Genomic DNA, 24,450 nt, shown 5'->3' on the forward strand with positions numbered 1-24,450 from the left:
TAGATCTCCCATGGAAATATCTTGAGCGCTGTAAGAAAAGGGAAAGACGTGAGGCTCAATGTGCTCTGTACTATCACCGCAATCAAGGCAGAAGGTGACCTGATGTGGAGAACCAAAGGAGGTATAGTTGGGCGGGATCCAGATGATGACCCGATTTTTTAAATGTAGTGGTGGCGGGGAAGTGGTGAGGTTGCCGTGGCCACAAGGCGAGCTAGGGAAGGGAGCGGAACTTGTTGTTGGCAAGAATAGAGACGAAGTGGAGACGGTGGAGACCGCTCCAGGGGAGGATACCCTTGAGGTGGACATGGGAGTGGAGTTCGGTGGAAGGGGGGACCGAGGCGGTGGCAAGGGTGGCGGAGGGGTGGTGCGGTGGCGGCGGGATGAGGCTAGGAAATCCTCTTGCACCCAAGGTCGGATGCGGACGTCAGGGGAGAAGAACAGTGAGGTTGTCGAGGTGGTGACGTGGAGGTAAGTGTAGTATGGAGCTGTTGCAAGCAGTAGGTAGGGAAGCAGGCAAAAGGCCAGGTGTATGCTACAATGTCAACAAGGTGGTTAACTTGCTAGTGATATGTGGTTGGCCAACATGGTACATGTACCTGGATTTACTTTTAAACATAATGCCGTCAATCACTATTGGGCATGTCTTAATAGATGGCACATGCGAAATGCTCTGCAGTATGATGCATTCACATGCAAGCAATGGGTGGATTATGTTGCTCGACTTTCCGATCATGTACCTTTTATGGATGGGCTTGTTTTTTCAAATGCAAAGTCTACATGCAATTAGATGAAAGCAAAAGATTTCTCAAACTAAAAAAGCTAATGGTCATTGGACAAGCACAAAAGCTGAGCTGGCAGACACGTTGTAGCACGATTGAAAAGACACAAAGAGAGACGGTGAACTTCTTGTTAATTGCCAACGGGAGGGACTGTCCCTTTATACAAAAATTAGAACCTTTGATGACATCAGTGATGACTCAAACCTCAACTACACCAAGGGGTGTTCCCACATTCCCACACAAGAATACTTTTCAAACTCCAATACATGCCTTTTTATACAACTTTAAGGCACCTTCACACACGCACATCTTCTATCTCCTTTCTCATTACAACCATGATTACAACTCGTATATTTGGGCAACCACCCTACTAACAAAAACCCCGGGTCATAAGAGTTCACCATCCCAAGAACAAGCATTTTTTTTAAGGTACATATGTGATGCCAATGCTGATTTCGATGACAAGGAGCACATCCATGGAAGAGGGGTGTCCATGTAGCAAAAGGTGGTTCGTGTGCCATCAAATTTGTAGGATCACTTATGAGGCGGAGGATAGAAGATGAAACATAATGCCAAATCAGACAGAGAGAAAGAAAAGAATATCCACCACTATATATAAAGAGAGGGAGGAAGAGAGAGAGAGAGAGAGAGAAGAAGAAAAAGAAATCCACCACAAGATCTAGAGGGATGTCCACCACAGGACACAAACAAAGGAAGAGAGAATTCACTGAGAGAGAGAGAAATGAAATGTTATATCAACGTCTTCAAAAGGCCATAATGACCTATGAGACCAAAAGTTACATCATGGTGGATCTGATACAAACAAAGAGCGAAGCAACAGAGGTCACCATCAGAGAGGATTCAATCACAAGAGAGACTTAGGGAGAGTAGGAGAAACGCCATGAGGAAAAGAGAGAGAGAAAGAGAGAGTTAGAGACACATCAAACACATCAAATAGAGCCACAAACCATATAATAATAAAAATAAGGCTCTGGGGAGGAATTGGTACTGAGAAAGTGTGTGATAGGCCACCGTAGAGCTCCCGGCCGTTGGAAAATGCACAGAGTAGCCTTCCATGCTTACTTTGACCTTTGAGATTGATTCTATGATGAAGTGTTCCTTTGGATTGAGAGTAAGCAATTAGATCTTTAGAGCAAGTTCTGCAAGAGGAGTCTTACACTAGCTTGGATAAGAGGTAGTAGACTTGAGTAGATGCTATGGATGGATGTTCGAATCTGACGGCTTTCTTATAGAAGCTTGTTCTCCTTATGCATTCGCGAGGACATGAATTAAATTATGGGGAGAAGTATGTTACATCCCAACTAGCCTAGGGCTAGGACGGGGAACATGTGGAATTAACACATGAACTAACCCAGAATTAGGGTAAGTGTTAACCTAGATTAGGGTTAAGGCTTAGCCAAGGGCGTAAGTACCGGCAAGGTTCACACGTGGGCTAAGGGCACTGGCAAGAAGAGGTCTAGATTGGCTAAGAGCTTATAAATAATAGCCCAGGGGTATTAATGGCTAAAAGCTTATAAATAAAGCAAGAAAGCTTTTACATAAAAGCAAGCCACTTATAGCAAGGCTATTACTATATAAGGGACCTAGGGTTGCTTATAGACACGAGATCAAGGAGCCATGTGGTAGCCTAGGGCTACCAAGGAAACGTACAAGATCGTCTGGTCATGGGGCTGTCAGCAGGTGGCTACGGCTTGGTGGTATGGGATGCTAGGTTGCGGTCATCCGTGACTGGCAGGCTCATGGCAATCTGACCTCAGGCTCAGGGGTGGTTCGAGGTACCAATCCTACAGTTGGGTGGTGAGTTGCCAGCCACAATCTATCGTGGTCACACAATGCATTCAACGTCAGGTCTATGGAAACCTGACTCGGTATGGTTTCTCAGGTATGTCCTCTATCTTGATCCACAGTGGTTCTATGTTGGATAATCCTTGGGCACGGTCTTGTGAAGACCTTAGAGCCCACCGTGACAATCAACATGGTACTCTTTCAAAGGAGGGCCTTCACCCTTGCTCTCCCTTGCAGCAGTAGTTTCCCCATGAAGAATCCCTCCTGCCTCCCCCTCCTCATCCTGGTCCTCGTCACACAGAGCAAGAGGTTCACCAGGCTCCCGCCTAAACTCGGCAATTGATCACCTGCTCGCGATCTCTCCAAAGCTTCTTGGACCCGGTAGAGAGGCAGACAACCCAGCCGCAAACACCGCTGTTGGTTCGGCTTCTGGGGACGAGACAAAGGTTTCAACCGGGGGGGGGGGGGGGGGGGGGGGGGGGGGGGGGGTGGGGGGGGGGGGGGTGGGGGGGGATAAAAAGACATTGCTGGCTAAACCAACCAGGGATGCTGCTATGTTAAGCCGCCAGCATTAAGCGGAGAAGGGCTATCTACCCAAATACACATGAAGGTTTTGCCTTTGTACTCTCTACTTTTGGAAGAGTCCTGGATCTTGCTCCAAATGGCAGCAAGATTGAGTAACATCAACCCAGCTCAATAATCAACTTGCTTCTTTAAGAAAAGAGGTTTTTAAACAAGCACAAGAGGTAATTTTTCACAGGTGACTATATGAGTCCCTTTTGTCCTTTGAACTTTAATTTCAAATTTGACAAACGTACAACACAAAGCAAACCTGTTTTAAATAGTTAACTGCTTGTTGGCTAACGGACTGAGCCCACTGTCCAGCCCAGTGTTTTTCAAAGCTTAGCATTTGTTTCGCAAGTGCACAATAATACACATTCATCTGAAAAATAGCACTACCAAAAATATTATTCCAAGCAGTACCCAACATCTACTCCTGTCTACAAATACTTATGCAAAATTTGGAACCCAAACAAAAAGAAAACTTCACAGTACCGGAATATGAAGGCTTATACCATTGATACAAATAACACTTAATATGAATTCAATGGCAGAGTTTTGAGTAGAAACTATTTGAACCTCTTGAGCAGTATGATCCCCCATCATTTCACTTCCAACAGTCTCAAACTTCTGCATAGTTTTCTTTAATCTGCTAAATAAGCATCTGGCCCAGTTTATTGAGCCTGCAACAGGTGGCTGCTCAAAAAACAATTTCATGGCATACAGAAAAGTAATCAGTAATGAGCTAAACATTCTCATTTTTTCTCAACCTAAATTCATTGCCTTCGCAGCATTCTACATTACCGCAATAAATCTTATAAAAGTGTTTTCATTCCAAACTGTGAAAATAAAGCAGGGATTTTGTGAAATTATAAGTATATTTTCTAACAGAAATCCTATTTTAAGGTATATCAGCATGCACAAAATCCAGGAGTCAGAGCAAAAGGAATACTCTTCAAAAGTAAAATTTGGCGTAGCTAGTCAGAAACATGATAGTGCTAAATAATATAATGAGAGGAGGCCAAGTACTCATAACAGCAGTCCTGGACCTGCCTGATCCAAATACAAGACAACATGTGGGCTATATCAAACCAAATGGATGCCCTCTATAAATCTTTCTCTCTGAATCTTCCAAAGAACCTGTCAAGCTTCTAACAATCTACCAAGCTGAGTTTAGTGCCAAGTGATGCGCTCTTGCAGGAGAAGTTCTGAACTGTACCAGATTCATGGTATAAACAAATCCACGATCAGCACATGAGGCACAGTCTGCTAGAGTTCCCACAAATATCTAAGGTTTTGCATCAATATAAGCCGCACAACTCATCCTGCAATAGTATAGTGAGGTCCTCAACTGGACGCAAGAAGTAAGCATGCATGCTTTCTTGGCCTCTATGCATATCCCCAAATACAATGTTGAATGGTCTCAATTGGTACAGTACATACGGGAGGGACATCTCCACTGGTTAACAACTAGTCCACAAGGGCTGTCAGCCAAAGAAGGAGTGTAATCTACAACCCCAAACTCAACAACATGCTGCAGAATAAAGCTTCCATGGCTCTAGTAACATGGTGTTTCTCCCAATGACCTCTCCAAGTGGGAACCCTCTCTGTCTACTACTCTTTACATATAACAAAAAGAAGTGGTCTCCAAAGGCCCCTGATACTTGTCCAGAATTCACTACGATTCTCTGATAGACCATCCATAAAAATATTTTGAGTCTCCATGATAGATTGCATTCAATGTGTGCCGGGGGTCTACAAACTTATAGTTTCCTTGCTCTCCCACAACTCCAGTGCAAAAACAAGCTCTGCATTTATCATTGGCTACTGCATCCTCCACATTCTCCATCCTCACCATGGAGAAAAAGAAGGAACACCATCCTTGTTCCAATATAATCAATGCAAAAGAACACTCCTAGCAAACAGTTGGGGTCTCTACTTCTGTTCTCTAAAGGTCAAGGACATGGTCAAATCAATCCATGATCCTCAATTCCAGATTGTGTAGTGTTGTAGCTCCCCATATGTCCCGACCTACACACCTCTCCACCTGCCTGCTACCTTCTCCTCCTGCCCGCCATCCTTCTCCTTCTACCCATCATTCCCCCTCCTTTCTGTGCATAACTCTCCTTCCTGCCATTCACCCCTTTACCTGCATCTCCTTCTGCCCACCATACCCCTCTTATCTACGCATTTGCCTCCTGTGCACCATTCACCTCTCCCCCCCTCCCCGTTTGCCTGCCTTCTTCTCTTCCTCTCGCCTTCTTCTCCTCTCTCCTACACAGATATGCCCCTCCTCGTGGAGGTGTGGCCCAAAGAGGTGCACTTCAGGATATTTCTCAGTCACACTATGCGCCACTCTCGCAAAGCACTGACACCACTTGGGAGATTATTGCCAGCATCACAGCATGGCAGATTTGGAAAGCCAGATGCACAGAGGCTTTGGAGGGCACTCATATAAATGATGCTCAGTGTATATACAGCTTATGGAGTGATATAGTTCACTCTCTTATGGCCACATAGACCCCAACACAGAGTCCATCTAGAGCTACGCAGAGCGGGATCATGGTGTTTTCTTCTCTTCGACCCCCACTGAAGACTCTTGGCAGCACAATGCCCCTGATTGGTTGAGATCTCCCTATATTCTGGGATGAGGATTTTCTTATCTGTTTTACGGCTTATAGCCACGATTTTGTATTGTTTCACTGATAATTAATAGAAATCTCTTTCTTACGGGAAAAACAAGTCCAAACAGCCTCTCTAGCGTGGTACCAATACTCTCATATCTGATCAAGAACAGACTGTTGCTCCTAGTACCCAAGAGTCAACCTCTCACAAATCCAGTGCAGTCAATCTGTGTGACAGCCTTATCCTCTAGAAGGAGTCAGGACCGACTCTCTTCTCAATTGCTAGTGGTCAGTGGTAAGCTCAAACACTGTAAAGAGGCCAAAGGATGCTAGACCAAGATTATCAAAGACAGATATTATTGATCTGGAACTCATTCTCAAACCAAATGTCTTTGCCTCTGCTCTTGAAAATGAATCCTTCCCATTCTACTCTCTCAGAAGGGAGGAAACTTATGTGGTTAGTTATTCATTCTATGTATGCATGGTGTATTGATTCCTTCAGCCTTGGCTCTTGTGTTGTTTCTATCATACTTAATAGAACCCTTATCATAGAAAAAAAAAGGAGGGGACACAATACCTTCCTTTCACCCATCTTTCCAACAGGCTGCTCTACCATACTGCTGAATGGTACCCATTCACCCTTTTACATATGGCAGACAGCTACACAGCCCATCAACTTCCAAGCATCTCCACCAGATTCAAAGATGACATTATATTGAGGAAGTCAAATCGTGCCTCTATTTTAAAAAATGTCTTGTGCATGCTCCACATAAAACCTCTCAGGACTTGATCATGGAAACAAAATACATTCTCTCAAGGTAATGTAACATCTCCTCCTTTCTATATACATGGACCACAAAAAGTGAAAACATTTGCAAAGAAATTGACGGAACACCTTTAAACTTGGTCTGTCTACATTACATTGCCGGGACAAAGAGCCGCGACCCTGCGAGGGCAAGCTAACCTCAGAAACTCGGTCTCAGTTCGGATTGCAGGCTGTTATGAATAATCTTTGGAAAACTATCGGGTTGATAAAAGAAGCTTTAGCCTAACCAGTCAGTACATCAAAATCAGTGCTGACTACATTGTGCAGTCTAAAGTTCTCAATTGACTAACCAGTTTCTGCAAGCTGTGTATATGGTGTATTAAGATCTATAACTCCTTTAAACAAGACAGTTAGGTATGGTTAGTCAGTTCGGATTGCAGGCTGTTATGAATAATCTTTGGAAAACTATCGGGTTGATAAAAGAAGCTTTAGCCTAACCAGTCAGTACATCAAAATCAGTGCTGACTACATTGTGCAGTCTAAAGTTCTCAATTGACTAACCAGTTTCTGCAAGCTGTGTATATGGTGTATTAAGATCTATAACTCCTTTAAACAAGACAGTTCGGTATGGTTAGACCATTTAACTTAACAAAAAGTCAGTTTCGTGTCTCTGTCCAACATCCTTAGTGTTTTTATACTCATGTTTTGCTGTTAAAATGCTTTGACTATGATTTTGACCAAGTATTCTTCAGAATAAAGATAATATATGATTTCATAACTCACATTCATCATGTTAAAAACCACCATATTTGGTGCCATAAGTAGTTCGAATAAAAGATTTATCCTATTTAATTGGCATAATGCAAAAGATGAAAAAACCTGATTGCGTGTTGTAGGAGGAGCAGCCACATTTTTCTCAAAAATTTCACACGTGGTTTCGATTTCCTTCAAAAACTGGAACAACAATGATAGAGCAAGGTGTGCCACAGCTCAATAGCAAATTGGCTAGAAACTTCTTGTTTATAGAAACATGGAATTGAAATTTTAGCTGTCTTATATATCAATTTTCTGTTCATTTAATCCAAATTTTAAGCTGTAAAGAATAAACATATTTTATTTCATTTTTCAGAAAAGAGACTTCTATTATTTTTTTTATTTTTTTCCCAACTAGCCTAGGACCCAAGATCCTCCCTTAGTTATCGTTTTTTACCGCCTGCAGGTGCTTGTTTTTTATCCACCCTTAGACGATGCCCAAGGAAGTACCTTGTGGGGTTTTGAATCCATGACCTCCCAGTACTAGACAAGCACCTTTAGTACTTGAGCTATCACCTCATTGGCAAAAAGACTTCTATTAAGTAAGATAAAATCATACAAAGGCGGGTCTCAAGTCAAAAGGCAGGGAGATCTCAAGCAATCGAAAGCACTATGCTGCCATAAAAGCCCCGTAGGAGAGGAGAAGCAGCTCTATGCAACCCCACGTGGCCAAAAGAGTGTGAACACTCTCTCACCATCTGGAAGACTTTTAAAGTTCTTCTAGTCACGTGCTGTCCCAGCCTTGCCACTGCATATATTTGTTGCACCCAGGGGTCTCCCAAGATCATCTCTCATAAGGTCGTCTGAGGTTGGGGGCCTGTTAACGTAAAAATATCCGCATATAACTCCAAGCTTGAATGATGGAAGAAACCCTTGGGAAGGATGCTAGTTTCCCAAACAACTCTAACCCTGGTATTGATGTGCCATCAAGCCCTGACCATAAGAAGATGCGGATCACACACCACAACCGTCTAATGCATCCACGATCATTGCACCAACAAGAATTGATATACCAAGTTGTGGCAAGAAACATCTGGCTTACCACCAGGGCTTTAGACCCCAAATCAAGCTTCCTTGACCTCCAATGAAGGACCTTTTTTTGAGCACAAGAACAAACTCACGGGCAAGTGTAATGTCTATCCCAACCTATCATCCAAGATATCATGTGAAGCCAACACCTATGCCCCAATCAATCCTCTCAGTGTCACTAACCCAAGCCGATAGTCTTTTGCCAATTTATAAAAGCCCCTGCTACTAGACAAAACTCTTCCAAGACTGTGCAAATGAGTAAAGACATGAGTAGGAGACCTCAGGAAACATCGTTGTATCCTCAACCAACTGAGATTCCAGACACTCCTCCTCCATGTGCAATGGAAATCTCAATCCACATACTCCGGCACTTGAGCTAAGGAAAATGCTCAAAGTTTTTGCAACAATGAGATATAGCAGGGGAGCTATGGAGCAGCCTTGCCGTAGGGAGCGAGAGATCTTGAAGCACTCAACTCGACCTCCACAAGCAAGCATGGTGTTGTGAGCCTCCTGGTAGACGCAAGAGACACCTCTGATGCAATCCTCAAAAAATCCCATGTGTGAGAGAGCACCCTCCAAGAAGTCCCAATCCACTATGTCATAGCCTTTCTCAAACTCTAGTAAGATGGCCGAGGGCTGATTACTTGCCTTGGCCCACTCTACTGCCTCCCAAAAAGAGAAAATGTTCTTCCTTGGAGGAATCCATTCTGTGTGTCATGAATGACTATCTGTAACACTAGTTGTAATCTCATGCTCACTACCTTGGCAAGAATTTTGTATGCACCCCCAAGCAATGCGATAGGCCTCCACTGGGCAGTGTTAGTCTTATCATCACCCTTAGGGATGCGGTGGATAAGACCCTCGCTAGGAAAAGGAGGCATAGAGCCCGTGTTCCACATATCATATAATGCACATTGATCTCATTCCCAATGTCATTCAAGAATTTCACGAAAAATGTGGGAGTGGGGCCATCATCCCTAGGAAATCTACCATGTGGGAATGCCCGAATCGCATGTTGAAGCCCATTTGCTGAAAAGGGGGCATCACATAATGCACACATCATCCAAAGTCAACCCAGGCAGGGACTCCCAAACCTTCTGTTGTGCCCTATCCCTTGCGGGGAGTGAGGCTTTGTAGATAACAAGCCGCAGTAAAAAACAAAGGCAATCCTTCTGAACATGTCAGGATCTAAGTGGAGCACTCCTTGCGTGTTCTACAGCTGTCGAACGCATTCCTTGAAACCTACGTCCCATTTGAATCCATAGAAACCTGCATCTGAGATCCATTGGGCGTCAGGGTCTTTCTCAAGTTCCCTCTGCAAAGCACACAATCTATGCCTGATGGCTCTCTCTCTATCCAAGATCTCTTGCCTCTTGGCTATGGCCACACTGTGATAAAGATCACTAACACTCTCTAAGGCAAGAGAAACTCTTTGCCTAGACTTAAGAGCATCAAAAGCTCTCAAAACATCCTTACCTACCCTGATAACTCTGCATTCTAGTAAAAAGAGACTAGTATGCGCACTCGCAGAGGAGAGTTCTAGCTCCTCAGATCTTTGATGCACAAAACTACAGGACAATGGTCTGACTTTGAGGTGCTTTTTGGCAACACAGATATCATGATAATTTATATGATACTCCTGATGCCAAAGTGAAATATTAGTGGACCTGGGCTATAATGTCATTGAACTTGTCTGTCATCTGCTTATTGATGACGCCTTCACTTTTAATTGATTTGAAATTTTGTAAAAGGTCAAGAGCTCCTGAAACATTCCAATCATATTCTTTGTAAGAAAGTACCTTGAGAAAAGAGAAACTATCATGTGCTTTTAATGAGACAATCATTCCAACCACATAAATGCTGAAGACCATGCTTTTATTGTTACAACTGTTCCAAAAAGAGAGATAATAAGACTAATTGAAATTGAAAAATAACTGTAAGAGTGAAATTTAAGTATTCTCTATTCATATTCCAGGTATTTAATGGTGCACTGCATCTGGTGTTTATGACTTCTTGTTTGCAAAGCATACCTTCCGCACTACGAAGCTTCTTGAAAGAGGTGTCTACAAAAGTCTTTGTTAAGTGTTCAATGTTTTCCTTATCCATGTTGAAGTTTGACATTGTGGCAGACCATTGTAAAGCATAACTTTTGTCAAAAACGTTGAAAGGTAGTTTCTCCACGTTCTCTACCATTGCAAGGACTTTCTGCATCATGCAAAATAAAACAAAAAATACTCAAGGAGGTAAAGTAACGGGATGTAAAGAAAAATTTGTTGTCTCTAAAGAGTTTTTTTTTTCAGAAAAGAGACTTCTATGAGTAATATAAAATCATACAAAGGGAGATCTCAAATCAAAAGGTAGCGAGATCTTAACCAATTGGGGGCATTATGTTGCCATAAAAGCCCCGTAGGAGTGGAGGAGAAGAAAATACCATGGTTCCACTCTCTCATAAATGTTGCATTTGTTTCCCCAGTTCTAGAAGATCCCCAAGTGGCCAAAAGAGTATGAACAATCTCACTCCATATACTGCAGATACCCTAGGTGTCATAAACATGAATACCTCCAAAGGCCTCTATGCATCTGGTCTTCCAGATATGCCATGCCATGATACTAGCAATAATCTCCCAGGTGGTGTCAATACTTTGTGGAGGTGGAGATTATCGTAACTCAGGGATATCCTGAAGAAAACATCTCTGAGCTATGCCCCTACGGACAAGCATAAGAAGATCTGCATCAGTGCTCTCAAAAAGAAGTTCTGGGCCAGACTGACTCAACCATGCAATAGCACCCCAAGTAATACAGATAGGATCACCCCTCAATCTGCCCAAGAGTCTTCTTGCCTACCTCTTCCCCTTGGTTCGGATTGCTCCTCATCCGGGTTCAAGTCGGCCTTCTTTTTCGATTAGCATCATGGCTAATCATTCTCCCTCGGCCGGGCAAACCATTGTTTTTTCGGAAGGCGAGCTCGCGGTTCTCTTCGCCGAAATCGAGAAAGACTCCAAAACGACCCTCATTGCCAGAATCTTTGGATCTCACCCTTCCCGTCTCCAGGCTCACAATTGGGTCCTGGCGGCTCTGCCTTCCAACCTCGCTCCACGCTTTCAAGATGTCAAGTTGCTGGGAAGAGGTTTCTTCCAGGTGGATTTTGATTCCGAGGACGCAGCCTCAAAGGTTTTGAAGGGCGGCAGCCTTTGCTGTTGGGCCCGAGGAAGATTTTTTTTCTTCCCTACTCCAGCTATTTTGACCCTGTTGAGGAAGAACGGAACCGTTTCCGGACTACTCTCAGATTCCCAGGTCTTCCCGCGCATATTGGCCTATGATAGAGGCCATCGGGTCCGCCTTTGGGCTGATTCTTCAAGTGCCCCCCCTCCACGCTTTGCCAACATTGTATGCCCAGGTGGTTACTGCCTCGGCGGATGCTGTCCCCAAGGTCATGGTTCTTACCCGTGACTGTGGGCTTTTTGACGCCCTAGGGGTCTTTTGAAGCAACGTATAGTGATTGCAGGTAAACCCGATCACTGCCGGGTATGCAGGTACTGTGCAGGGCCCCGGACAAGGGCATGTCAATGGACTTTGCCCCGTGGATTATCCTGTCCTCTAGCATTATGAGAGGCGTCCTCAGGCTGCCCATCGTCTTCTTAGATCGGGCAAACCCTCTTCTCTTCCATGAGAATCGTCTCATGGAATGTTGAGGGCCTTGGAGGGCTTCCCATCCCTTGTAGGAAGCGCCTTCTGAAGGGCCAGCTTCACCCTGCTGTTATAGAAGGGTCTATGGATATACTTTTGTTGTAGGAACACAAATTGGATAGATCTCAGTGTGGCAAAACTTGTAAGATGCTTTCTGGCCACACCTTCTGGTTCTCGGCTGTTGGGACTGAGGGGGTGTTTGCATTTCAGTGACAGCATCTGTTTTGCCTCATGTTATTGGGCACGGTGTTATCATCCCTGCTAGAGCGCAGTGGATCTTGATCATGCATGAGGGTTAGAAATTGGAAATCTTGAATATTTATGCACCTAACGTGAGAGGTGAAAGGGTGGCCTTTTGGGACACCATTACAAATGTCATTCCCCAGGTTGATCATTGGATAGTGGGAGGAGACTTCAATATGGTTGAGCAACCTTCTGACAAGAAGGGTGGACGAGAAGGGGGTTTACACCCCTTGGAGCGAACCTCATGGGAGAGGTTCACACTCTCTTTCTTTGGCAGGGATTGCTGGACTGAGGATGACTTCCAGAGAAGGCCAAATTCCTTATATTTCACATAACCGCAGGAGCGAGGTTGAGAGCATCTTTGCACGTCTGGACAGATTTTATGTAGATGATTGGTCCCTGGACAAAGGAGGCACCATTGCTATTATGCCTGGCACCACCAAATCCGATCATTGCCCCGTCGGTTTGTGTCTTAGCGAGCGTGGGGCTCTCTCAACCTCTCCCCGTCCTCGTCATAATATTGCGTTGGCTCTTGAGAGGACCAGCCATCGTTATCATAGTGCTACCTTGTCCAAGAAGTAGGAGGCTCCGGACAAGGAGAGAGGTATTAGGCGTAGGATTGCTGCTCTTCAGAGGGAACATGAAAAGCATTCACATGCGTCTTGGATTACAGACCTCTTGACCACAGTTAGAGCAGAGCTGCAATTGGCCATGGACAGGAGGGCTGAGTTCGCGTTTCATGCGAACGAGGCTTTTTTGACTCAGATGGGTGGCAGATGCAAGAAAGAGTTTTCTTCAGCACACAGGCCTTCCCATAGCAAGGATTCTGTGAGGTATTTGTAGGATTCACAAGGTGAGGGTCAGATTGAGCCTGACAAGGTAAGGAGTATTGCTTCAGATTTTTATTGGTCTTTGTTGACTGCAATGTGCCCTCTCCTCCGAGAGATGTGGCAAGGCAGAAAGTCTAGGAGTGCATGCCCAAGCTCATTACAGACGCTATGTGTTCTTCCCCCCTGGATGCTCCTTTCTCGAAGGATGAATTCCTTCACGCACTACATGCTCTTTCCAGTGGTTCATGCCCAAGGGATGATGGTCTTTCTCACGCCTTCTTTATTCTTTTTTGGGATCATATTGCAGATGCTATCACTGTTGCCCTTCAGGAAATGTGTCTGTCGAGTATGATGCCGCCTTACCTCACGAAGGGGCTGATTCACCTTATCCCCAAGAGTGGGGACAAGACTGACATTAAACAATGGAGGCCCATCACTCTCCTTGGATCTGCATATAAGATCTTAGCTAAAGCCTTGAGTATTAAGGTTGCAGCAGATTCTCCAAAGGACTATCCATGATACACAGAATGGGTTCCTCCATGGAAGGAGTATATTTGATAACATCTTTTCTTTCTGGGAAGCTGTCGAGTGGGCAAAGTCTTGTCAGCAGCCTCTTGCCATTCTTTTGCTTGATTTTGAAAAAGCTTATGACAGAGTGGATTGGGATTTTTTGGAGGGCACTATGGCACTTATGGAGTTTTCCCAAAACTGCATCAGAGGGGTGTCATGCCTATACACGGAGGCTCATAGCACTGTCTTAGCTTGTGGGGGGGCGGCGAGTGTTTTCAGATTTCCCGTTCGGTGACGCAGGGCTATCCCCTCGCCCATTTAGTGTAGTTCATTGTAGCTAAGGCTATGAGCAGGTTTATTCGGGCTGCCCCTAGTGTTGTGGGTCTCAGGCTGCCTTTATGCACGGAGGAAGAGTTTTTGGACTCTGAGTTAGCAGATGATACGGTGTTGTTCCTTGAGGCTTCACATGCTTGTTTATGTGCTTTCCGGACAGCCTTGGAGGTCTTTTGTTTGGCAGCAAGAGCTACTATCAATTGGCATAAATCAGTTGGTTTTTGGATCAGTGATTCTCCTCTTGCAGATTGGGGTACAGATGTTGGTTTTACTTGGATTGAGAGAGGATGCTCGCCAGATACCTTGGTTGTCAGGTGAACGTTGACATCTCCCCTGCACAACAGTTTGCTCCAATGCTCTTAAGCATTAAAAGCAAACTTCATCACTGGAGTAGGAGGAAGCTCGACTTGGCCTCTAGAGCTTTGGTGGTTAACCAAGTTTTGCTAGCCACGTCTTGGTTTATTGCTTCGTGTTGGATTTTTCATAAGGGCTGCATTGGCTAGCTTCGTCGCCTTATTCGGAACTTTCTTTGGTTAGTGCTTGATGGAAATGCACACACCAGGGCCAGAGTTGCTTGGGAAACCATTATCAGGCCTAAGCAAGAAGGGGGATTGAATATCATTGACCCCGAGGTGCAATGTAAGGCTTTGCTCTGTAAGCTTGTTGTTAGGGGCTTTCTTCGAGGCACAGAGCCGTGGAAGGACTTTCTCATGCAACAGATCACGAGGTGTGTCCTTGTTCACGGAGGTGACTGGACTCTCAGCTCACGCTTTATTTTTTCAGATGCAATTCACCGCTCCCCTTCGTCCCCCCTGGTTAGGTCCCTCCTACGGACCTGGAACTGCCTGAGGAGTTTTTTGGTACACATCCCCCCGCGTTCAGCGGAGGAAGGTAACCGGCAGCCCATTCTGTGGAATGATTTGATCTTAGATGTGCATGGTAGGCCTCTTGGGGCAGCTATGTATATTCTCTGGGCTGGCTGGGAAACCCTATGCCCCAAAGTGCTGGCTTGGAAGAGGTTTCTGAGCCTAACCGAGGTGCAGAGATTGGATGTCACGCAGCATTTGAGAGGTTCTAGCCGGAGGATTGCACAAATTGATGCAACCATTCTCAACCACTGGATTACTGGATCTTTTTTGGAAGTTCGTCATCATTCTTGGTTTGGCATTTTCTATGGGACAGGTGTTCCTCTTCAGGTTATGGGTATCTCCTTGCCTAGGGATGATGATGTACCGGTCTTTTTTTCTGTATAGGATGGATGGCAGCTAGAGAGATGTGATGTGCAGGACCTTATTGAGGGCCCCCAGATTCGTCTAGTCAGAGTTGTTGGCAGGTTAGGGAAGCATGTCTTTGTTGACCCCCGACCCCCGACCCCCCCCCCCCCAAAGGGATGATCACAAAGAGTGTTAGCCTTTGGTTGTATGGTGGCTGCCCTATCAGACATTTGCCTTGGGACCCCGGTGAGTGGGAGTGGAAGGATGCTTGTAACCCTTTGAAAAGCATGCTTTTTTTCAGTTATACGGTGCGGAATGCCAGACATCTTATCTTGGGACACATTCAGAGTGTCCCTACTCTTAGACCCCATTGGGAGTCTTACGGCATTTCGATTGACATTCAGAGCGCATTTTGGCGAAGATTGCGGCACTCTTATAGGAAGCCACATATTTCCTCCTTTATCTAGGTTTCCCTTCATGGTGGTCTAGCCACCAATCGATGGAGGTCTGTTACTGGTGCTTGCCCAGCATGCCCTAGATGTGCAGGAGTTTCGGGGTCAGTTTACCATTGTTTGTGGGAATGCAGGGAAGCACAGAGGGTTTGGTCAGCGATTGCACACCTCTGTGGTAGGATTAAGAGGGATGCTATCATTTCTTTTGGTTCTATCATTTGGTTGACACAGTCTGGGCCTCAGCTAAGATTCGAGGGGACTGGCAAGAGCTTGGCCATTATGGTTAGGCAAGGAGTTGCTCGGCAGTGTTGTCTTCAGGATTTGCCACTCACACACTTTGTCCCTCCGGCACAGAGGTTAGACAGTTCTTCGGAGATTATTGCTAGCATCTCAGCCTGGAATATCTGGAAGGCTAGATGCACTGAGGTCATTGAGGTTACTCCCGTTCTTGTTTCTCAGTGTCTTTGCAAGATTTGGAGTGATATTATTCACAGCATTATGGCTACCTGGGCCAGAATCCAGGGACCTTCGAGGGCTGCGGAGAGGAAGCGCGCCCACTTTATGAGAGAGTGGGGCATTGGTATCTTTTTCACATCCTCTCATTCGGGACCCTATTGGCAGCACAGGGCTCCTGATTGGTTGAGATCTCCACCTTGCCAAGTGTGAAATCTCCATTTTGTAAAATTTTTCATACTTAATAGAAGTAATCTTGATAAAGGCAAGAGACCTCTGATCCAATCTTGAGAAAATCCCATAAGTGCGAGAGTACCCTTGGTCCCTTTAAGATGTCCCAATCCACTCTATCATGGGCTTTCTCAAAATCAAGTAGCAAGATTGCTAAAGGCTGATTACTTACCTTGGCCCGCTCTACAGCCTCCCAAAAGGAAAAGATGTTATCAAAAATGTTTCTTCCTTGGTGGAATCCATTATGTGTGTTATGAATGACTATCTGTAACTATAAGCCCAGCTGGGTGTGCCGTAACATACTCAACCACGTATCCAAGAGATCCTCTTCACCCACCCGAGCTTCGCCACATCCTCCATGAGTAAGTCAACGCAATGACTCGCACATGGAGTCCACACAATGGTGGGGAATTCCGCCTCAAGCAAGCGGCCCATGCGTCGACAATTTGATGCATTGTTGGTGATGACTTGCACCACGTTTTGAGCCCCAACCTACATGGTAGATAAATCATATGAGTTGAGGGCTTTGCACAAATGACAAAATCAGCCACACTTAAGTAAAATAATGCTTACCTCCATGATAAGTAAAATAATGCTTACCTCTATGATCGCTTGCCTAATATGGCGGTAGATGAAACTCCCGGTAGTCTTTCTCCCCCTTCTCCCGGTGTCAACCGCACGCAAGAAGTATGTGCCAAGCGGGCAAGACACAAGGATGTTGATAATCCCACGCTTCCTTTGATCACTCCATCCATCTGTGAAAATAGAACATCCATACTTCGTCCATGCGGCTCGAATCGGGTCAATTCTCTCCTTCTCTTCATCAATCTTCCTCGTGCGCATAGCCGTGTAAGAGACCCCCGTCCACCCCTCACATGGGCCCACATTCGCAATCGCCGTCACCATCTTCTTCCATTGCTCCTTTTGGAGTAAATTGATAGCAAGATTGCATTCAATAATGGTGCGAGCAATCTCTATCTCCGCAAGGCGTTGCCGCTCCTTAAGGAATGCAACCGAACCGCTCACACTACCCGTGACTTGGTGGAGAGAGGGTTGCACCCCTTCACGCTCCACCACCCTTTGCCTTTTGCCCGATGCGGAGGCGGACCGTGAATCCGTGGAAGTGGCAGTGGAGGATACACCAATGAAAGAGCCGGTGGCTGCTTCATCATGTGCCGATGGTGGTGCTAGTGGTGGTGCTGGTACGTGTGTTGATGATGCTCCTCTACTTGAATTTGAGCCGCCGCTCATCTTCCACGAAATGTCATCGGCAATGCTTTGCGGAATCTCCTTGCATGGGGCAACTTGTCCCCCAATCTTTGAAAGGTGCTGGAGAAGCCTTGTTGCACCACTAGTGGTGTATGACTTGCCGCAATATCGGCATGTCCAATGATAGGAGTTGGACTTCTTGGTGTCCTTCTCCACATTGAGGCAATGCAATTCAAAAGCCTCATGCTTCTCCCGAGGCATGATGGATAAGAGAAGGGCTAAAGCGTGGAGTAGAGGAGAAAGCGTAGAGAAGATGAAGTATGGGAAGAGCTTGGAGGAAGAGAACTTGGAGTAGAGGCTCAAGTGGGATGGAAGGAGCTTGGAGGAGGGTGGAGGAGGGTGGAGGAGAGGCTTGGAGTAGAGGCTTGGTCCTTGAGGCTTGGAGCAGATGGAGAGTGGTGGAGGAGAGGCTTGGAGTAGATGGAGCCTGGAGGAGAGGCTTGGTCCATGAGGCTTTTATAGGAGGACTCAGGAAGATGCCCATTTTGAAAGGAAAACAGCCAAAAAAAACGGGCAGAAAACGGTCAGAAAACACGGGCAGAAACAAGGCAAAATCGTACCCGACCGTACGGATACGTACGGTACCGTACAGAACGAATCGTACGTACGATCTGATCCGTACGACGTACAAAACTAAGCCTGATCAAGCACATGGACAGGCTGGCTTCAGGAGAGGATTTACTACCTTGGATCACATACTGACACTTCGGGCACTTATTGAAGAGGGCAGGGCATAGAAGAGAAGGATATACTGCTGCTTTGTGGACTTTCGCAAAGCCTTCGATACCGTACCACGTGCCAGGCTTATGCACAGATTGCATGACATTGAGGTACCCGAGGATATGCAGTGGGGGATATATGCTTTGTATGAGTCTGTGAGTGACAGGCAGAGTCCGAGCTCCAGGCGGACTATCTGATAGGGTGACCAACACAATAGGGGTGAAGCAGGGATGCCCGCTATCGCCCACCCTCTTTGGACTGTACATTGATGAGGCCCAGGGGCATGCCTGGCAGGGGTGTTGATACCCATCTTGTTATATGCTGATGATATTGTTCTAATCTCAGACTCTCCGGAGGGATTACAGAGACACCTGGATGCATTACAGGCTTTCTGTGCGGATAGAGATCTAACAGTGAACCTTGGGAAAACCAAGGTTATGGTGTTTAACACCACACAGGCATGGGTGACGAGATCAGAGCCTCAGTTCACTTTTCGAGGGGAGCCGGTAGAGTACGTCAGGTCATATGTCTACTTGGGAGTTACTTTCACAGGACTGCGTTTCTCCCTGAAGGAGGCAGCAGCAGCTAGATTAGCTCGAGGGCATGCAGCCTTGGGGGCACTTGAGAGGCAGTGTGCACACATACAGTTTCAGGAGCCACGCACCAAATTGTGGCTATTTGATACGCTTGTCACACCGACCCTCCTATACGGAGCTCCAATTTGGGGGCCCAGTATACATCACAAATCTCAGAGAGGGACAGATGAGGGATGGAGGCAAATGGAGAGACCACTGATTATGATGATTGCCCGCATGATTCGGAGCAAATCATCAGTACCACATGAGATTGTTCGGGCTGAGCTAGGTGCCCCACCAGTAGTAACCGAGGCCCTATTCCAAGCAGTTACCTTTTTACACCGGCTATGGGAGCTCCCTCAGCAGAGGTACTCCCGTTTGGCATTGACCTCATCCATACAGTTGGCAGAGGATGGAGATACTCATTGTTGGTACGCTCAGATGAGATCATGGTTTGACCTACATGGTTTGCGGACAGAGGCACTACCACCCTTTCAGTATAGTCTGGATAGCCCATTTTTGGATCTCACCCGCTCAGAGCAAAACCGCGTCATCAGGATGGATATCATCAGAGTGCACACAGAGAGGACATGGACTAGCCCCCTTGAGCCCTTGGGCACGAAAATGACTCATCACAAGAGCCATTTTCTACACCTCTCACCGGATGATTTTATCACCCGCCCGGCGTACATGGATGTACACCTATCACATGGGATACGTTGTGCCATTGGACAGATTCGGACCTCATCACACCAGCTGCGGATTGAGACAGGGCGATATGTGCATCAGATCGTGGATGACCACATTTGTCAGCTATGCTACCAGGAGGTAGAGACAGAGGAACACTACATTTGCCGATGTACAGTCTATTATGAGATCCAAGGGAGATATCACTGCCTCTTCCGAGAGGGTTTTGGGCCGTTACGTAGGGTCATGGAGTTTGAGGATCAGAGATGCCTCGGATTGTTTCTACTTGAGCTCAGGAGACATAGAGAGACCCTCTTGGCAGACAGGAGGCCGAGCCATGATGTACCTAGACAGAGGACCCTGACAGATTTCTTCGGCACCAGCACCAGCAACCCAACCCACACACCTCTTGATACCTCCTCCATTGAGCCATCAGAGCACCGACCACGCTCCCAGGGAGTCACCACTGATAGAGCAGTTATCTTATGTCGTGCTCCTCGGCCACGCCCACCAGGATCCCGACCACGGCATCCTCACCATCGCCAGATCAGAGCCATTATTGCTCGGCATCGGAGGCGCCTACCTCGCTTCTACGACCCCTCCATTCTAGACAGCCCCATGGCGGAGATACTTGATCTAAGGAGAGGGCAACACTTCAACTGATCAGCATACATGGATCTACCTGATATACATTTTCCAGCATTTTCCAGTATTTTCCAGTCAGTATCATCTCGGAGTCTTGCAATTCTATTCTTATAACTGTAAGACAATCAGTTTATTGTACTTTTTAGTCTCATTTAGTTGTTCTATTTGATGAGACACCAACTTCAGATGTACTCTCAGTTTTGGTCTCATAGGCCATTATGGCCTCTTAGAGACATTAATATATCATTTCATTTTCTGCAAGCCCACTTCATGTAATTGTAGATCCTCGCCGCATTTTCACTCCCTCAAGCCCACCTCTTGCTTGCCCTCCCATCCGCTTCTGCTCCCCCCCACCATCGCTTTCCTCCATTATTGCCTCCTACTTGCCCCCCACCTTCCTCTTACTCACCTCCCTCCCATGTGCCTCCCCATCCACCTCTGCTCGCCTCCCCACCACGGCCGCCTGCTCACCCCTCCCCCTACTCTACACACACACGAAATAGTCCTTTGTTTTTTCAAGCTGCCTACCGTGTACTATCATAGTCGACACCACAATAGCCTCGATCACTTGCCGATTGTAGGTGGCTTGTATCGATTGTTGCCTCTGCTCAATCACTTCGGTTTAGTGGCGCTACTTCGCAAACATCAGTCTAGAGGTGGCGCCTTCACAGATCCCGTTTGGTGTGCCTTCCATGATACTTTTTTAGACGGCACCCACTTGCATCGTGTGCCACCCATACCTGGCGCGCTTTCCACATCGCAGGCCCCTTCACACTTTGGTCGCCCGTTCCAAACTACTTCTGCCCTCCTGTCTCTTGCCACCTCTTCGCTCGCTAACTTCACCATCTTGCCACCTACCTGCGTATCGCTACACCCATCTCTCTACAACCCTTCAAGGTCACCATGGTGCAGAGGTTGCACTACACAGCAAGATTTTGTCAGGGCGTAGAGGTCAGGGAGGGGGGCTGCCAACTGCTGGTTCATGCAATCCCAAACTCTTTTTTTTTTTTTTTTTGGGAAAAACGATCCTTCTATTAGTTAATGAGAAAACGCCATAAGGCTACAAAGCTCACCTCACAAGGAGGGATAATAAACACAGTGAACACCGAAGCTCCACCCCCGTGGCTGGCCGCTCTCTGGGGGGGGCTACCTAGTAGTACATGCGGGAGGTGAGAAGAGCCAAACTGGAGGCCTGTAGTGTCAAGTGACATCCTCGCCCCTCGCGATGAGGAAAGGGCCAGGCTGCCAAGTGCGGAGGAACGCCTTGCGGCGACCTCTCATGCAATCCCAAACTCTATGGACCATCAAATAATCTCTCAATATCTCTCTTTCTGTAATCTGTTTTACTTTATTTTCTCTTTTACTTTGGTATACACCTCTTAAATTATGTGGTTTCTCTCTCTCTCCAACTCGTGGTAAATTCTCCCTCTTTCTCTCTTTAAATCCTATGGTGGATTTCCTCCCTCCCTCTCTCTCTCTCTCTCTCTCTCTCTCTCTCTCTCTCTCTCTCTCTCTCTCTCTCTCTCTCTAGCTGAGGTACCACGTGGGGTGACCGCACAGAGAGCAGAGGAATTGAGAGCCAGGAGGAGACCTAGACAGACTGGACATAGAGCACCCCGACTCCGTCACCGAGAGATAGCAGCTATCCGAATGAGACACCAGATGGAGACACAGGAGAGGCTAGCTCGCTTTCATTCAGACTCAGGGTACATGTTCATGCCATTCACAGCCTCAGCATCGGCGATGTATGATATCTTATATCCCTCTTATGGCACTGGGATGGAGTTAGACATAGATCTGCATAGCATGCTTGTACCACCCCTTCAGCATATAGAGATGCATCTTGCCTTAGCACTCCATCCACATCCCCACCCCCCTTACATTGTTTGTATATGGGCTCCACCGATCCATGATGATTCACAGTTGTATCCAGACACATGCACACTTTTTCTTTTGTTTCTTTTCTTCCGATGACCGGAAGAACACAGTTGTATTATTTTTTGTCTCATAGGCATACTTTGGCCTCTCGTAGACGTTAATATATCTTTCTTTCTTTCTTTCTCTCTCTCTCTGCCTCGGTATCCTATGGTGGATATTTCTTTTCCCTTCTCTCTCTATCTTGTGGTGGATGTTTCTCTTCCCTTCTCTCTCTAGTTCTACATCGTGTGGTGGATAGTTCTCTCTCTCTCTCTCTCTCTCTCTCTCTCTCTCTCTCTCTCTCTCTCTCTCAGATCCGCCAGTGTCCGATGCGGCACATATTATGAGATGGAGGTACCTCCATAGTGTACCTTCCAGTTCCAGTTTCATTTTCTAGGTGCCAGTAGTATCATCTTTATTTTCATTTTCTGGGTTTTTTTATCCAGACATTGTATCAGATCCACCATGATGTAACTTTTGGTCTCATAGGTCATTATGGCCTTTTGAAGACGTTAATATAACATTTCATTTCATTTCATTTCTCTCTCTCTCTCTCTCTCTCTCTCTCTACCACCCTTTCAGTACAGTCTGGATTGTCCATTTTTGGATCTCACCCGCTCAGAGCAAAACCGCGTGATCAGGATGGATATCATCAGAGTGCACACAGAGAGGACATGGACTAGCCCCCTTGAGCCCTTGGGCACGAAAATGACTCATTACAAGAGCCATTTTCTACACCTCTTACCGGATGATCTTATCACCCGCCCGGCGTACATGGATGTACACCTATCACATGGATACGTTGTGCCATTGGACAGATCCGGACCTCATCACACCAGCTGCGGATTGAGACAGGGCGATATGTGCATCAGATCGTGGATGACCGCATTTGTCAGCTATGCTACCAGGAGGTAGTGACAGAGGAACACTACATTTGCCGATGTACAATCTATTATGAGATCCGAGGGAGATATCACTGCCTCTTCCGAGAGGGTTTTGGGCCGTTATGTAGGGTCATGGAGTTTGAGGATCAGAGATGCCTCGGATTGTTTCTACTTGAGCTCAGGAGACATAGAGAGACCCTCTTGGCAGACAGGAGGCCGAGCCATGATGTACCTAGACAGAGGACCCTGACAGATTTCTTCGGCACCAGCACCAGCAACCCAGCCCACACACCTCCTGATACCTCCTCCATTGAGCCATCAGAGCACCGACCACGCTCCCAGGGAGTCACCAGTGATAGAGCAGTTATCTTATGTCGTGCTCCTCGGCCACGCCCACCAGGATCCCAACCACGGCATCCTCACCATCGCCAAATCAGAGCCATTATTGCTCGGCATCGAAGGCGCCTACCTCGCTTCTACGACCTCTCCATTCTAGACAGCCCCATGGCGGAGATACTTGATGTAAGGAGAGGGCAACACTTCAACTGATCAGCATACATGGATCTACCTGATATACATTTTCCAGTATTTTCCAGTATTTTCTACTCAGTATCATCTCGGAGTCTTGCAATTCTATTCTTTTAACTGTAAGACAATCAATTTATTGTACTTTTTAGTCTTGTTCTCTTTGATGAGACACCAACTTCAGATGTACTCTCAGTTTTGGTCTCATAGGCCATTATGGCCTCTTAGAGACGTTAATATATCATTTCATTTCTACACCAACTTTAGATGTACTCTCAGTTTTGGTCTCATAGGCCATTATGGCCTCTTAGAGACGTTAATAAGAAGGCATTATGGCCCCTCACCGAGAGAAGAAGGCATAGAGCCTGTGTCCCACATCTCCTACAAAGGCGATGTTATCTCAGCCCCAATCGCATCCCAAAAAGTAGTGAAAAAAACAGGGGAGAGGCCATCCTCCCCTGGACACTTACCATGAGGTAAGGCATGAAGAGCATTACTGAACTCCTGCATAGAAAAAGGGGCATCCAGAGCGGCACACATCTCCTAAGTGATCAAATGTGGCAATGCATTCCAAACCTTCCTCTGTGCCGTGCGTCTCAAATCAGAATGCGGCTCAGCACTAAGAAGCTGGCAACAGAAATCGGTGGCAATCTGTCTAACCATAAGAGGATCTGAGTAAAGAGTGCCATGTGAATCCTGCAAAACTGCCTGACACTATCTCTGGCATGAGATGGGCCATGAGAAGCAAAGAAATGTTTGTTACATCTGCCACCCATCTGTGTCCAAAAGGATTCCTGGGCATGGAAATGGTACTCCGCGCGCTGCTCAAGAGAGTGATGAAGTTCTGCTCTAACAGTACATAAAGAATCTGCAACCCATTGAGCATGAGGATGTTTC

General features: G+C 46.3%; 1 protein-coding gene across 1 annotated transcript in view; it reads right to left on the reverse strand.

The window, feature by feature from the left end:
* The window catches only part of LOC147611509 (dynein-1-alpha heavy chain, flagellar inner arm I1 complex-like), a 247,334-nt gene that overhangs the window by 204,694 nt on the left and 18,190 nt on the right, over window positions 1-24,450 (reverse strand). The window contains exons 10-14 of the mRNA XM_086784911.1: window positions 10,409-10,583; window positions 10,046-10,140; window positions 7,416-7,490; window positions 3,726-3,842; window positions 3,418-3,528 (exon numbers count right to left, since the gene is read on the reverse strand). Coding sequence (XP_086641037.1) covers window positions 3,418-3,528; window positions 3,726-3,842; window positions 7,416-7,490; window positions 10,046-10,140; window positions 10,409-10,583 — 573 coding nt within the window. The remainder of the gene's footprint in view (window positions 1-3,417; window positions 3,529-3,725; window positions 3,843-7,415; window positions 7,491-10,045; window positions 10,141-10,408; window positions 10,584-24,450) is intronic.

This window comes from Cibotium barometz, chromosome 47 (genome assembly GCF_041138505.1).
Source record: "Cibotium barometz isolate CiBa-2024 chromosome 47, ASM4113850v1, whole genome shotgun sequence".
In the NCBI taxonomy this organism is placed as follows: Eukaryota; Viridiplantae; Streptophyta; class Polypodiopsida; order Cyatheales; family Cibotiaceae; genus Cibotium; species Cibotium barometz.